The 16,506-nt window shown below is 38.7% G+C and overlaps 2 protein-coding genes across 3 annotated transcripts; both read right to left on the reverse strand.

The window, feature by feature from the left end:
* Positions 1 to 1,461: 1,461 nt before the first annotated feature.
* Positions 1,462 to 10,264, reverse strand: irf4a (interferon regulatory factor 4a). Of its 2 annotated transcripts, none has more exons than XM_010746545.3 (9): positions 10,177 to 10,264; positions 9,338 to 9,537; positions 8,960 to 9,146; positions 8,229 to 8,314; positions 7,934 to 8,108; positions 6,710 to 6,757; positions 5,839 to 6,240; positions 4,769 to 4,881; positions 1,462 to 3,936 (listed from the first exon to the last, which is right to left on the reverse strand). In XM_010746545.3, the coding sequence occupies exons 1-9, from the start codon at positions 10,184 to 10,186 to the stop codon at positions 3,787 to 3,789; spliced, it is 1,371 nt and encodes a 456-aa protein (XP_010744847.2). In that variant the 5' UTR covers positions 10,187 to 10,264; the 3' UTR covers positions 1,462 to 3,786. The 2 variants fall into 2 exon arrangements, with proteins under 2 accessions (XP_010744847.2, XP_010744845.2); XM_010746543.3 differs by having other exon boundaries at positions 6,710 to 6,790.
* Positions 10,265 to 10,902: 638 nt separating this feature from the next.
* On the reverse strand, positions 10,903 to 15,646 carry dusp22b (dual specificity phosphatase 22b). The gene is made up of 7 exons (XM_010746542.3): positions 15,365 to 15,646; positions 14,979 to 15,012; positions 14,798 to 14,880; positions 14,084 to 14,133; positions 13,123 to 13,197; positions 11,827 to 11,998; positions 10,903 to 11,362 (listed from the first exon to the last, which is right to left on the reverse strand). The coding sequence occupies exons 1-7, from the start codon at positions 15,383 to 15,385 to the stop codon at positions 11,222 to 11,224; spliced, it is 576 nt and encodes a 191-aa protein (XP_010744844.1). The 5' UTR covers positions 15,386 to 15,646; the 3' UTR covers positions 10,903 to 11,221.
* Between the last annotated feature and the right edge of the window lie 860 nt (positions 15,647 to 16,506).

A 16,506-nucleotide genomic window follows, 5' to 3' on the forward strand; every position in this document is an offset into this window, starting at 1 on the left:
CTGACCCTAAACATACTGGGGGGTCACAGAGTGTGTAGAATTACCGCGGGTATGTTCTCAGTGATGAGTTTTTTTTTTTTAGAAAGTAAGGGGACCTACCCAGGCGTTTATCTGAAATTACATGATGGGTTGTAAATACAGAATGTAATTTCCAAATACTTTTGATTCAGATTTACAATGTGGAGCTGGAGGTTATTTTGATACTTAAGTCAAAGGATCCTCATGTCTGCAGTTTCTCAAGTGCTTTTAATTTACTACCACCCCTGGCACTGTATACATAACACCCAGAATGATGTATGACGTTCTCAGAACATTCAGCAGTATTTCATTACTTGGAGCTTGGGGGTAGAGTAGACTTATCATTCATCTAAAGCTCTAACTGTAAAGAGGATACTGCTCCTTTTTACTCTATGCCCCTAGTTATATTTTTGACTAAAACACTAAAAAAGTCTAAATATATTAAACCCTTAAATTCCTTGAATCCTATAGTTGATGACCAGATAATTTCTTTCACTTATGCTCTTTCTCATCAAAAGTTACACATCTCTATGAGCTCTGAGGACTTCAAGCAAAACATTTATTTATTTATTTATTTATTTATTTATTTATTTATTTATTTATTCATTTATTCTCCTAAATTATTGTTTGTCACCCGTCAGATTTATCTTCCGGAGCCTCGGAAGCCACAGCTCACTGACCAGCAGATGTCAGCAAAACATTGCTACAGTTTTCTCATTATACACCTTAATTTGGTTCTTACCTCCAAGTGTTGATGTATTATGAGGCATAAATAAATACCTGAATATACATTGCTTATTATTAAAACTGTGTTTAAAATGTGTGGCACAAAATCTGAATGACAGGTTTTATACTAAGTGTAAAAAATGTTAATGCCACTGTAAGAGCAGTGAAACCCCCACAAGGTTTGTGTGTGATGTAGTAGTAGGGTCAGATAGATAGTACAAAAAACATAAATAACAACATTATAGTGATTTCTGTGGCACACTTTGTTGTTGTTTTTTTTAAGGTGGAAAAATTGACAGATCATGCTAGATAATGAATTATGTTACTCCCAATCAGGTTAACCATAGTCACTTAGTAAAAACAGAACCAACAACTTCACTTTCTTTTGGAGAAAGTGTTGTTTCATTTCTCTGCAAAACCATTTTTGGTGATGCTTAGGGTAGTTGTTGACTAAACCGTCCACTCCAAAGCTTCGAGTGAAGGGCTGAACCGATGTCGCCTGGAGTAACGGCTCATACGGGGCGGAAAAACTGAAGCCTGAATACAAATGATGTGGCTTCCTGCAAAGGGGGAAACACCATGGCAAATGTGTGAATGTGCTTTTCTTTTCTTTTTTCGAGGGGGGGGTCTTTTTTATGCCAAATATGACTCTCTCTCTGTGTGTGTCTGTAAATCAGAAAGAGCTCAAAGATGAAATAGCACAGCAGACATCGGTAGTAGAAGATTGATAACTTTATTTAAAAAATAAATCATTTATCCATATGACAATGTTATATTAATCAATCTTCTTATAACCTCAGTCAGATATATCATACAAAACCTTTATCAGTATGCACACTAATTTTGTGATTTCGTCTGTCGCTTGTTCTGAATGTTTTACTGTAACTGTAAAGCGTGATGTAAACTGTGTTTGAGTCACTGATGTTGTAGGTGGGGGAGTCACATGTCTTATCCCGGGTCCATAAATGTCAATTTCTCAACAGTAATAGTGCAACTGTGTGACACACATGTACCCACCCACACATACGCACACACATGGCCTTTACTACACACACATATGCATACACAGTATTTACCACAATAGTACACTGTACATGGAGCTGGTAACATTTTCACTATTAGAACTTGATTCTGAATGAGTCAAGTGTCTGACTGTGAAGTCATTTAAAACACAGTTTCAGAGCCAGCACAGAATCAGCGTAACTCTCTAGATGTTTGAGGGGAAAAGGATTTATGGTTCATGCACAATACACACTTTTTAAAAAAAAAAGTATTCCTGCCTGTGATTTTGGTCAGACTTTTCAAGCCATTGTGAAAGTGATGTGGTTTGAGTGTGAAGGAAGTAAATGCAGAGATCGAAACTCTGGACCACAGAAGAAAAACATAACAAAAACTTTATCCCTACTACTGCAGCATCAACCTTTAGGAACTCAACTACCTGAGGAATTCCACTTTTCTCACTGTTGGATTTGTACGTCTTATGACATACACATATTTCCAATTAGGTTGTTAGAGTCTTCGGACCGCTGTTATGTAGATGTTACATCCCATGTGTGATATCTATACCTCAGGCATGGGAATCAAAGAGCTCCTCCCAGGCCGAAGTTGACCATAGACCACAAAGGTAGTTTTTCTTCTCATTTGTGAGGTCTCTAGTTTCAGGTGAAGAGGAACAGTTTCCTTGCGAGTTACGGGATGAGTATGATTTTTCCAGTTAACCTCCTTCCATGAATTGAGGTCAATAATGTTCATCAAGGCCGCTCTTTCTGGTAACATAGAACTTGAGGCCTAAGCTACTCTCCAGTCTTCCACAATCAGGTAAAACAAAGTTTCATGCCTATAAGTTGTCAGCAGTTCAACTGAAATGGGTTTTCAAATCAGATTTCATCTGAATGATCTTTAGAGGCCTGAAGAAGTAAAACTATACATTATTTCATATAAGTCAAAAAAAGCAATGATTCGATAAATGAGAAAACATAATTTTATGCCACAAATAAAAAGAAATTATAATAATGTACTATCACTGTAATCATCTGGATAAGCCTTGGATTCGGGGTCCCAAGCACCAGGTTGGGAACCACTGCACTTTTCAATTCAGCACTGGGCAATTCTGTGCTTTGTCTTTTCCTGTTTATAAGAATTTTTTGTAAAGCACTTGAAAGTAAATCAAATATAATCCTAAAATCCATTAGATATGTATGTAAACAAAACCTCTATGGCTTGAAATTACTGTCAAAATTCAAAACTTGTCAGCACTGCACACAAAATCATTCATTTATCTTGAGTGCCACCTACGAACTGCTTTGTGATTTTCATTTCACCAGTTTGACATAATAGTTAAAAGCTGACCAGATTTAGTAGAAATAGATTTCTGTAAATGCTTCCTGCAATACGTATACTAGCCCAGACTTGAACAATTTGTGATAACAGCTTCCTCTGCTGCACCACCAGACCAGTGATAACATCGATTTCTTTCACATTTCAGTAGTAGCTTTTTTTTTTTTTTTTGCAATGAAATCCAGAATTGTGGTCTGCAATGGACGAAGCAATGATACCGTCGACTGTTCACTTGCTCAGCTAAGCAAATGTGAAGAATTATATACAATACAATAAATAAAAAAAACAACAAAAGGTATTCATTCATGCTTTGTTTTATCTCTTTGACATATCAGTGTTTGTCTTAGGGGCCATTCTTCCTGTGCACCTGTGCTAGTACTTCCTGTCTCAGTCGCCCTCCGCTCCCCTCATCCCCCCACCCTCAAACCGCATCCTTCACACTGTCACAATAATACTTTTAGAGAGAAAAAAAAAACAAAAAAAAAAACATTACTCCACAGTCACAGGCATAAAGTCTACCACGCATAGGTGTGCAAGTGAAATCAACAGGGTCTTCCCCAACTCTACCCCTCAGTACCATGACAGTTTCTATAATTTACAGTACACAGCACTGCAGTCGGAAGGCGTGATAAATGGGCAGTGGTTTACATTCACATTCATGCCGCTCTGCATGTGTGTGTCTGTGTGTATGTATGTGTGTGTGTGTCACTCCTGAATATGCTGTAGAGGTCTCTGGGAAGGATAGTCGATTGTTGGAGATGTGTTCTGTTCCTGGATGTGATCATAAGCCCGTAGGTAGTGGCCATTGTTCTGCTGGTAATAGTAGACCAGTTTTCTGGCAAACACTGGCTCCACCTAAAAATGAAATTAGGTCTTTGTATGAAATATGTGCGTTACTGCTGAATCATGTTATTGTGGGCAGCAAAGGAAGAGAACAGTACCTAAAGACACATTGAACTTGGCAGGCAAAGTGCACAACAAAGCCAAACCTTCATATTAAGATTGATTTTGTTTCTTGACAATTTTAACGTCAAGTTTAACGTTAAGTAACATTAAGTTTATGTTTCTTTAAATTTCTTTACATTCATATAAAAAACGTGTATCTTTGTTTTCCTAGGAACTGTGTCTAGATGGTAATGCTAGATTTGTTTCTCACCAGGTTTGTATGTCAACTTTAAGACAACATACTATACATTTAACGGCAGCTTATCCGCACTGCATGCATGAATTCACCTTGTCAGAGTCACTGAGATCTGCTAGGCTAATTAACTTCAGCAGGAGCTGCATTTAGTCTTCCCTCCTTAATGACTTTATAAATTACAGATAGCAGCTAGGGAAAATCAATCAATTTAGGCTAGCTGTGCTGCTATTTCACCAGCAAGAAAGATTTCGTGTTCTTGCTTTAGCTGTGGTTAGTGAGGTTTTTTTTTTTTTTTTAGCTATGTTTTGCAATAAATGAAGTGTTTTTACAGAAGTTGCACTTTATTATGCTATAATTTGTTAATCAAAAGGTCAGATTTAGGTCTTAATTATAACCAAATATGAATGCTCCTTACTGCATTTTGAATTAGAAGGCCAGTGATGAGGTCACAATTTTTTAAATAAATATTCCTAACAACCATATATGCATTAGCTTATATGCATATCTAGTTTTGTGATATAGTAAAGTTTTGTAGTGGATTGGTACCTGTGCTGTGATCATCTTCCTTGGCCGCTGTGGGTCAGGGTACTCATCTCCAAAACATAACACCACCTGGTGTCTTGGCAAATGTCGGCCATTATGGGCAAAATCTTGAAGCTCTGAGAGAAGAACAAGAACAAGAACAAGAACAAGAAAAGAGAAGACAATCAGGTGCGTTACCCACAACAAGCCATGTGCTACTTACCACACACTCCAGTATGTCACATTTTAATATCTAGTAAAGATGCATTAAAAACCCCCAAACTGCTCAGAGAGCATTTTCCCTAATCATCACAATTTTTCTGGAAACCACTGATGAAGATGATGGAAATTTTAGTGTGAAATGGCACAGAGAACACCATCTTGTCATGCTGTGTGGTGGACCACAGGAGGTGGGTGGGGACTCCACACACTTTGGCCCCCTGCTGAGAATTTGACTAGCTTCTTAGTGCTACCTCAACACTGAGAGGGACTTACCCAACTAAAGCACCTGCACCTTCTCATTCATTGTTATCAGCACCATCATCCCAGCCGTTATCGACATGATCACAACCATTGTCATACTTTAAATTGCTGAGGCAGAGTGGTTATTACTGCTCTCTAGTTATTCTAACGACTTAAAGATTTTAATGAGCTGTAAAGGCCAAATCCAAGAAGAATCTGCACCGTGATCAAGATACAGATACATTTTAGGGGGTAATGTGCTTTTTACGCCACTCCACTTATCAGACAATTGAAGTTACTGCTTTTTTCAATTTTACATATACATACACATCACTATAGATAAAACTACACTGGACTAGACTTGTAATGGAGTACTTTCTTTATGATATTGCTACTTTTTGAGATTGTAAAGCCCTTCAAGATAAATGGATTTGTTATTTTGGGCTATATAAATAAAATCTGACTGGACTTGGACTTGATTTAAGTAAAAGAGGTGAAAACTTCTTCTTCTAACTGACCAGAAGTTCATATTATCAACACAAAAGTAGTTTTTTTATTGCAGGAATATTGATTTTAACTTGATCATACTGTATTGCCCAAAACACTACAGAAATGTACATATAAATGCTTACCAATGAGGAATTGCTGGGTGTCAAACAGTTTGCATGGCTGCTCCTTCTCCAGTTTGTTCGGTTTATCCATATACGGAGCTAGAGGTCCTTCCCAGTACACTCGTCCCTGGCAAAGGCGCTTGGCGTATAACCCATCGGGCGTCATCCACAGAAGCACTCCCCTCTCCAGTACATTAGGAAGCATCTCAGCACCCTGCCTGTGAGACTCGGGGTACGGGAATGGAAAAAGGATGACTTCTGCCCCGTTGTGAAACTTGTCCTCTGAGCATGGGGAAGAAGAAGAAGAGGAAGAGGATGGAGAGGAGGAGGAAGAAGAGGTGATCCGACAGCCTTCTGGGCTGCTGGTGGTAACCTCCTTCACCAAAGTCTCTCTGTAGTATAGGGACACATGCAGGCTGAAATCTGGAAGAAAGAGACGCACATTTAGCAGATGTACACTTCACATCACAGCCTGAAGCCTGAGGGAGGCCCTAAAATGCCATATGTCAAGGTCAGCCTAAAAAAAGCTTAATTCTCAGTAATCTTGCTATTTGTTTTTATCTATCATCATGTGACAGATTAAAAAAAGACTCACTACTTAGCGTGGCCTGATAGTTCAGAATAGGGAAGTAAGTAGGTGTTTGTAGTTTCTTATCTGTATAGGCCAACTTATATAAATAAATAAATAAATAAATAAATAAATAAATAAATAAATAAATATATAGTATAAGATATATATAAATATATATATATATATATAGATAGTAATATATATATATAGATATATATATATATATATATATATATATATATACACACATACATAAAAGCAAACATTTGAGTAAACCTCTGTGTGTATCTGTCTTTCAATGGGCCTGAAATGATTCTTTACCTGTTATGGTATTGTTGTGGTCCATTGAATACACCGGCGGTTGGGACTCTGAAAAGTAGGTGTGGAAGGAGAGCTGAAAACCTGTGCAGAATACAGTAAATAAATTCTGGTCATAATTAGGGTACTGAATGTGAACGGGCATTATGACACTTGAGATGAGATTGTTTTTTATTATTATTAATGAAGTCTAATCTTGAAAAAGAGCAAATCTGGAGAATGATTTGATAAAACCTGTTACATACATTTGTTTGTTAGAGATCAGGCAGACACATGTGACACATCTTATCTAGAAAAACAACTTAACTCAAACAACCGTCCACATAAACAAATTTGGCACTGCACAGTCCACTGATCAGCACCGCATGGCTGCTAACTCAACCACTGTCTGTTTTCAAGCTATTTCACTTCTGCCATCTCCTCAGCATGCTTATATTCACAGTATTCATGGAAACTGTACATATTTGTCCTTTTGATATGATATAATTAAAGAATAATACTGAGCATAATGACTTTACAGCTCCCAGAAGATCAATTAAATACATTGAAATCTAAAAGGAGGGAATGATCTGCAACTGCTGCTTTGTATTGTTTGCATTTACATTCAAATTCAGAGCATGACTGATTGATTAATTCATACATCTTTTCCAGTAAAACCTTAATAGACAGACTTTTCTAACAGTTTATAAATCACCCAAACCCAAGCCTTCTCGTCAGTGCCTAAAATAGGTTTGCAACAAAACCGTCTTTGAACTTGTATTTTTGAGGGGGTTTCCATCTTAAAGATCAAACTTGGATTTCACTCTAAATTCTACGTGAAGGACTGTGATAACTGTCAACTGATAACCGTAACATTTAAAACTACGTAAACGGTTAACCAGTCGAAGATTACTGATACCACCTAATGACCTTTTAAAGCCTACTGGATCAGAGTGATGAAAGAAATCATTGTGAAGCATTCTTTCTTATTTTGCGTCATTTAAGACCTGACTTTTCATTAGATGAAAGGACTGACAGGTGTCTATGGCTGGAAATTGATTTTTTTCCTTGATAATATTAGTGGTAAAAGAAAAGAAAAGAGATTAGCAAGATAGACATTGTATCATACTGTATATCTGCAGAGCATTACAGTCACACTTCCGCACACAGTCAGTGATTCAATCTATATAGTTTAATAATTTTGAACAGCTCTATATGTTGTCTGATGCGTATGTGGCTGTGTCTTACCATTTTCTGCATGTGACCCAGGCCAAGGCCGGCTGAACGGTGACGGGTAGTGGCACTGACCATACTGCACCTCTGCATGTGACCCGTGGTGATGTGGTGGAGGAAGAGGTTGTTGTTCTGGTGGTGAGTAATCCCTCCAGTCTCTTCTTTCCTGAGAAAGCATATAGCCAGGTACCTAAAAAAGGACCATGGGGATGGTTACTCAGAGACATTAAACCAAGACATTTGCAATCATTGCAGATGAATCTATGTGCTAGATACAATCTATAGCATGCAGCAGACACAATCTGCTGACCTGATTGTGCAGAGATGTATAGGGAGCGATATAGCCATGGGCATTTACATGTGATGGTGTCTCCTCCATACTGCTCATCTTCATTCCTGTAAATGTGCAAAACGAGAAATGCATTTGTAAGTGCTTATCCACAACAACACCTCTCCCAGTCGACCCTCAAAAGCAGAACTAGAAATAGTTTGACAATAATCCTGGATTATAACATAATTTTATGCACAAATTAATAACAAACTGTTATAATAAAAATATGTTTCCTGCATGTGTGAGGTCCTGTTATTTTCATGGCAATAACGGGGTGCTTTGAGTGTAACAGACGACTGAGGCGAGTGCCACTCTAAATGTTTTTTCATTTTTCGAGAACTGACTGTTAGCACAGATAGCAACCAGCACTGCTATAGTGTGATAAAAACTGTTGTATGATGGCAGATACTTATGCAAGGCTAGAGGTCGTCTGGTTGTGTTATGTGCACTCTGCACTTAGTAACCGAAGCTCTCTAAAAAAAGCACTACGGCCTTTTTGGTACATGCTTTGGCTTCCTTTGTGCTTCCTGCCTCATCAGAATCAACTGCAGTGGTGCATATGTGAAAAAAAAAATTGCCAATGGTCTATAAACAATGTGATATGCTTGTGAAAATGCAGCAGTGCAAATGAACCACTACTTTACTACTTTAGAGCTGAACTGTACTGCACTATACTGCATTTTTGATGGATGATATTTTCATACACTTACCTTTTTTAGCTTCCTCTGGGATGATTCTGTAGACTTTATAGGGCTCTGAGATGTCCAGTTGGCTTCTGTCCACTAACTCGTCAAAGTCATTGCTTTTATTAAGAGCACAGCGTAGTCTGGTCTTCCATGTGGGGGGATCTGGCTTGTCGACTCCTTCCTTATATTTTCCCTTAAACAGTGCCCATGCCTGAAACAATCATTGAAAAGATTCCTCTTTAGTCATGCCAATGTACTAAGAATTTAAAAAGGGTAAGGGCTCTGAATAATGTAACAAAATCTGCCCACATTACTACATTTTATAAATGCAATAGTGCGTTTAAAATGCAGTTGTCGGATGCTTCAGGAGCAGTGTGAGGTAACAGGCGGGATGGGTCTGACCTTGAAGAGTGCAGCATCCTCCTCTCTGTTATAGTCTTGTTTTCCTGCATGTTTCCAGGGAATCCTAAAGATTGATTTCTCATCATTTTCCCAAATCAGGCCGGGATATCTCCTGCTGTCAATCTGATCAATAAGCCACTGTCTCAGTTTGCCATTGCCGCAGCTGACTGACAGGCTGCTGTCCTCGTCCAGGTTCATCTCTGCGAAATAAAATAAAGCATGTTAACTGTAGAACTGTAGGCTTAGTGAAGCCACACAGTTTAATTTGACTTTTAATGTCAGATTCAAGTATTTAAATGAACCTGAGAAAATAAGTTAAAGAAAACAACGTTAGGTTCAGCTTAAAACGGTTATTATTATTAAAACTATTAGTCACACTTGTCCTCTGCAGTCCTATAGTTGTAATATTAGTAACATTTTATCTAGTTAACTGGTTTTGATACTGGGCATACTCCTTTGAGAGCATGAGGCTAGAGACTGATAGTCTTATCACGTTTATCATGTTTTCATCTCTGTCAGAGAAAAGAAATGTGATTCATTTATAGTAAGATACATGCATAAATAAAAACATCACCAGTCATGTAGCTATAATTAAATCACAAGTAAAAGTTTGAACTTAAGCTTATCTGTGTAGTAGGACAACTTTAGTAAGATTTAAACTTATGATTACAAGTTATAGAATTAGTAGAAAGTTCAATGACAAACTTAATGTAATCTCTACCTGTTAGACTTGATGCACAAGTGAGTGAGTGAAACAGCTGGAGGTTAATTAATCATTAGAACTTTTTATTGATTACCCTCATTCATTTAAAAAACGAGCTGCTGCTGCTGCTGCTTACCTTTGATCATGTGAGCTCCTCCGCTGAAATCTGTTTTCAAGCTCTCTGCGTCCTATTCTTAAACGTTATCACATCTTGATTTGTGACAGGGAGGAGCCTCTCGGGCTCTGAGAAGTTCAAGAGGAGATGCGCAGCAATCGGCGTTCATTTCTGTGAAACTCAGCGCCCACACAGCATTGCGGTGGGGAATCCCTCTAGTGACACCCTAAGCAGCCACTGGGACGGAATGGAACAATTACCTGTGCACATTATCAACACTAAATTGTTCCCCCACACATATTTTTGTTTTTCTATTAAAGCCTGTGAGTCCAACCCAATTTCCAGTGACATAACAACTGCTGACTAAAAATATCTCTTTGTTTTGTTACTTAGAACCAATGTCAGAAAAACTTCAGAATACTATGTGTATCAGATTACTTCCTTAGTATTACTGCCCTCCAGTGGTTACCCATGCACATGCCCAGCTATCTACAGTATTTACAATACTGCTGTTTGTAGTATCTCACCATGGTAAAATTCATGTTTTTTAATGCTTTATAGTCCCTAAAGATGGTTGAGAAATAAAGACTTATTAAAGAACGTGATCTTGGTGTTTTTGGTGTCACCATGCATGACCTCCCTTGCACATTAGACAAACAGGAAGACAACCAGGAAACAGAGATGTAAACACAGAACAGAAGTGTCTTATCACCTCCAATATGGCAGCCCACCAACCTCACAAAACACTACACTTTACTCCTTTTATTTCGCTTTTTGAAATCGTCTTGACACAGTACAAAAAGGTTCACAACATTCATAAATTAGCAGAAAAAAAAAAAGCAGAAACATCAATGAATGCTAAAAAAAAATAATAATAATAATAATATGTCTTGCACATATTAATGGTTTCTTCCAGTGTTCATGTCCAAGATATTTAGAGGATCATTCCAGTGGCAATAAGCATCCTGACTTAAGTCCACTCCAAAGCACATTACATTACCAGGTCCAGAATACTGTAGCACCCTCAGGGCCGAGCTGTAAAATATCTCATGTAAAGGTCAGATGATCAGATGCCTCCAGGTGGGGTAGATGGCTGTTGTTTTACTGCCTCGCCATTGACTTTAGAAGCCCTGGCAAGCAATTGACGTATATCAGCCTCATCATTGAAGGGGTTGTCTTTATATTCCCTCTGTAGCCATTCTCTGAACTACAGGGGGGAAAAAAGAGTTTAATTAGGTCAAGAAATGTATTCAAATTCATGTTGTTCAAACTGTTATTTGCTGTTGTCCCCCTTTTTATTACTATTTTTAATATATTTTATTATTATTTGCTCTGTGTTCCCTCTCTCTTCTGTCTCGTCTATATCATATATATTTTAAATATACACGCACTCTATATAACAGCCCTTTGGTATAACTGGTTTGCATATTATTTTTATTATTATTCTAATTATTGGGCTGGCTGTGGCTCAGGAGCTGCTTGTCCACTAATTAGAAGATGGGTGGTGTGTGTAAATGTGAGCACTTGGCACGATAAATGTCGTCAGAGTGCTAATGTGTGAACGTGATGTGTAGTGTTAAAGCGTCTTGAGTGGACAGGACACTAGACAGGTGCTATATTCTCGTCTCCTACAATAATCATGCCTCTGTACTCCATCTTATCCTCGCTCACCTGATCAGCTTGAGTAGCCTCAAACTCCTGGAGCTGGCGCTGGAAGCCCAGATTAGGTCCTGCACAGGGCCGGGCCACTTTTACCGCAGCAAGCACGTCCTGCCAACCCAGTCCTGTCACCGTCATGATGTAAGCTACCACAAGGGTGACACTGCGGGACACACCTGCCAAACTGTAAGAAGCGAGGGATGAACAAAGACTACGATGTTAGAAATGAAACTTTTAAGACTTCACGATTAGCATATTATTTCCTCAACACTTCATCTATGAGGATGTCGACACGCATCTGAGCGTCCTGGTTGTGATCAGGGTTTTTTTTGTGTGCATATAACTATCATATCCTGGTTTCAGAAAAGCAGATAAGCCCTTATTCTGGTTTTGAGAAACCTAGATATATTAATATTCTAAACCAGGATAATGCATTGTCTGCCATGTACATGTATACACCACTGGTGTTACACAGTAGTTAGTCTGTAACACGAAATACATCATGAATGATCGAACAATGGTTAACATCCTGATATAAAACTGATCATCATTAGCAGTAATAGAGAGGTCATATTTTATTGCTTATCTTGTCGTCCATTATAAAATTAGATTAAGCTAAATCCAACATACATAGATATTAGAGCCATGTAATCACCATATCCTAAATATGTGTAAAATCAGACTGAAAATTAGGGTACTAATGTGCATGTAAACATACTGTATGAGAGCTAAAGGTTCTATAAAATAGCTAAAATATAAAGAGTAATAAATATATGATTAAATAACTACAGTAGGTGACGGTCGAGGCAATGACAATCAGTGTACAGAGTACAGACAGCAACAGGTGGACAGAGATTAAAATAATTATGCTGTAAAATAAGTGGACTTAAGAGTACAAACTGATTAATTACACACTTTACACACTTCATATTTCTAAATTCTTTGTTCAGTAAGTGTAGTAGAGAAACCACTGGTAGTGCGGATCGTATAAATAGCCTCTTGTTCCCCTGTATTTCTGAGAAGACCCTCTAACCAAATATAACTTTCCCTTGTGAACATATGGTCAGCTACCCCATTGCAAAAAACACAATATGACTGCTTGTGTTACTGTATTCTGGTTTTGGGAAGTTCAAGAATAGACTTCTGCTTATCATTTAATCTTCTCTGTACAGCAGTTACACATGGGTTCACTTGTGAACTTGGTTGATTTGATTTTTGCTCTGCATGAACTGTATATTTAATTAACACGTCTATTATTGTATTAGAAGATAGATAGAGGAAAGCTTCTTGTTCTAGTCTTGTTCTCACCAGTGAACGAGGCAGCCTTCTCTTTTCAGGCGGGACTCGTGCATGAAGATTATACTTTGTTTAAAGTGCTGAGTCCTGTGGAGCATAAAAAAATGGTTATAATAGGCCATGACCACATTAAACACAGAAAGAACTGCTGCAAGAACTGCAACTGTGTTTTGTCTTCACTGACACCTATAGCCTCCTGCATGCATCTATAGCGGTTTGGTTATCAACATGCGTTTGTGTGAGGTTCTTTTTTTGTACATGTTGTGTCTATGTCTTTGCACCTGACTTGTCAAACCTTTTATTTCGTATCCTGGACAGATCAGAATGAGGGTGTATTCTTCTTCTCGAATTTGAGAGAGCTGGTGTCATATTTCACAAAACAGGTTTCTAACACCTCACACTCTGAGGCAGTGACAGAGGTTATTAGCATGCGTATGTGTGTGTGTATATATAGTGTGTGTGTGTGTGTGTGTGTAGGGGGGGTGGGGGGTTACATATAAATAGAGGCACAGCCCCAAACCATCATGCTAAACCTGCAAAACAGAGCTGAGACTTCCTTCCTGCTCAAAGACTAACTCAAATGTGAATTTGGCCAGAGAAGATTTGTGTGTATTTGAATCTGTCTAAAAAACCCATTTGTGATACATGCACCACCTTTTTTTTTTCCTCCCTGGTTTCTCACGTTACAATAAAAACACCTACATGTGTCTGTGCATGGCATGCGTTCATATCAAAATAACACAGCATCAAGCATCAAGAGTGAATCCAGCTGCACTGCTGTGATCTTGTCAGACAATAAGTTCAGCGTTAAATGTTGAGCTCATGAAAGCATATCATTTACACGTTAGCTTGAAGAAAATGAACCTCAGACGCCCACGCAGCGCAGCCTCAAATGGATGTGGTACTCTGTCTCTCTGCCTCAGCCTTTCATTGTTCTGTATTGCATTGCTGTGCTGCACACTTTGGTACTTACAGGTTTTGTGTGGGCAGGTCAGCTGCTGAAATGCACAGATAGGTCATCTCCTGAGGGACAAAGTGTACTAGTCACCTGTCAGCAGTCATTTGTTCTAAATGCATTTTACAGAAATCATTGAACAGCAGGTGATAGTAAATACTACTGCGGATCAGCTCTCTCTTAAGGTTTGTGTGCATGTATTGTTGATGGTGAACAAAGCCTGTGCTAACTGCATGTGAGAATAAAAGCAACTTGTACTTCCATTTGTGCATGCCTCCTTTGTAAAATCACAGAGGACAGAAGCTGTTTTTTTTTTTGTGTGTATGCTTGCGGCTATTAAAGAAACTTAACATCCAAATCAATAACCTAGAAAAAAAATTATAATGAAGTGAGACTGCACAGTCCACACTGGCTGAGGCAAGAACAGCCGCCTACTCTTAAACCTACACAGGCACACAACTCAGCACACTGACTTAACCAACTGTTGTTGACTGGCTTTTTTTTCTTTTTCAGGACGATCACATGAGCATATTGTTTATTCACTCTGGTGTGGTTGTTGAAACAATACGACACTTCTTCCTGATCAACCTGACAGACTGGTTCATTGACTGTGTCAGAGTTCAGGTCATGTGCTATGTAATATGAGGGGCCTCGGCCAATCAGATCTGTTATATATATATATATGTTTAAGAAATTTGTGATACAGCCGATTATAGTGGCAAAGGTGTTTACCTGGAGGATGGGAGCTGCGCTGTCATGAATGGAGAGGATGTGTGTGATGTTGTTTCTCGCCAACTGTTCTCGGTCTCTTGCATCTGACAGAAAACAAATAGAAAGGCTGTGGGTGTGTGCTGTCAGAAAACAAGATCCAAATCAAGAATGATTAAAAATAGAAATACACTCAGACACACACCTTTGAAATTTCCCAAGTACAAGTCAGGAAGGACCTGTAAGGAGATAAAGTTTGAAGCAGACATAGTGAGAGCATCATTGATACAGTGAGGTGGTGCGGCAGCTGAGAGGATTAAAATAAAAACAGCTTTCTCAAATGACACCCTAAAGATATGAAGTGATAATTAGACATTTCAGCCACTTTCAAAACTTGATCACGTGACTGCAAATAACCAATAGCTCAGGTAAAAGATGTTTGAAGATATTCAATAATCATAGTCTGACAACTCAGTAAGTTCCTGCTAAACATCAAGACTCAGGACTTGAGGATGACAAATCTCCTTAATTCCACTCAGAACAACCACTCGTGTGGGACCTCTAGTCGGGTGCAGCAGATGAGTACCATACCTTATTGATGCCATTACCCATGCTGAAAGACCCCGCCTGGAAAAAAAGGATGGTGAAAAGAAGTGCCACGCTGCGTGTCCCTCGTTGTTTAAAAAAAAATGCTTATCCAGCGGCTTGACGGCTTCCCAAACCCGCTGTAGGGGCGCAAATGCTGCAGCTCCGCGTCCAGGCGAGCCGAGCGCTGCTGCTGCCCGGTGTACTAAGAATGCTGGGAGATGTAGTTTGCTGATACAAGGAGAGCGGCGTTTTATGGAGCGTTATTAAACTTGTTGCGATGATACAGGTGTGATTCTAAACCCAACCCTGGCTTTGCATTTAAATGCGATGAGAATATTAATATCGTCTACTGCCCTCCTTGGCCTGGCTTGACAGCAAATGCTTTACCCGAAAATAAACTTTAAATTTACAACAGACAGGATGGTGACACATGCCAGAGCAAAATTAGACAACCCCCCTGTGGGAATATAATATGAATATAAAGGGCTACCGCCTTCATTTGGGAAGAAGAATGGAGAAAATGTAATTGACATGCCCTATTTTGAAAAAAGAAAAATGAAAATAAGTCCAGAAGTTAGATAGCCTATCAACTTTCTGTCTATTTAAGATTCCCTTTCTATTCCACAAGATTAGATCATCAGTAATCATTAGACTAATAGATAACAATAAATATTCCTAAAGGCCTACCATATTTTAAGGACCTGGACATCACTACCTTGGATTGCTGTATGTAAACTAAGAAGGAAGGTGTGTTTCAGTGTTTGGCATTTGCATACTACTACAAATAAAGTTGGTATTTTTTCTTTTCCAACAATCACACAGAGAAGAAGAGACTATGGGATTTTGCTTCAGATATACATTTCCTAACACTAATCTAAAATATTACACAAGAGTCAAACTAATCGTAATACTTAAACTTAACACTCCCAATCATCTTTGAGAGTAACTTTGCCTCTTTGTCCCACATTCCTGTGTTGATGCATCAGGGACCGCCCCTTTAACGCCACAATGTTCTCAGAAAAGAAGAAACAAATCCAGTGGCAGTGAGGAGATGGGGAGGATTGGACACACTGGCTACACACAAGGCCTCTATCTTCCCTGCACATTGGATGGACGCCCGATCCACCACCAGAGCATCATTTGTG

The sequence above is a fragment of the Larimichthys crocea genome, chromosome II (assembly GCF_000972845.2).
Source record: "Larimichthys crocea isolate SSNF chromosome II, L_crocea_2.0, whole genome shotgun sequence".
Lineage (NCBI taxonomy): Eukaryota > Metazoa > Chordata > Actinopteri > Sciaenidae > Larimichthys > Larimichthys crocea.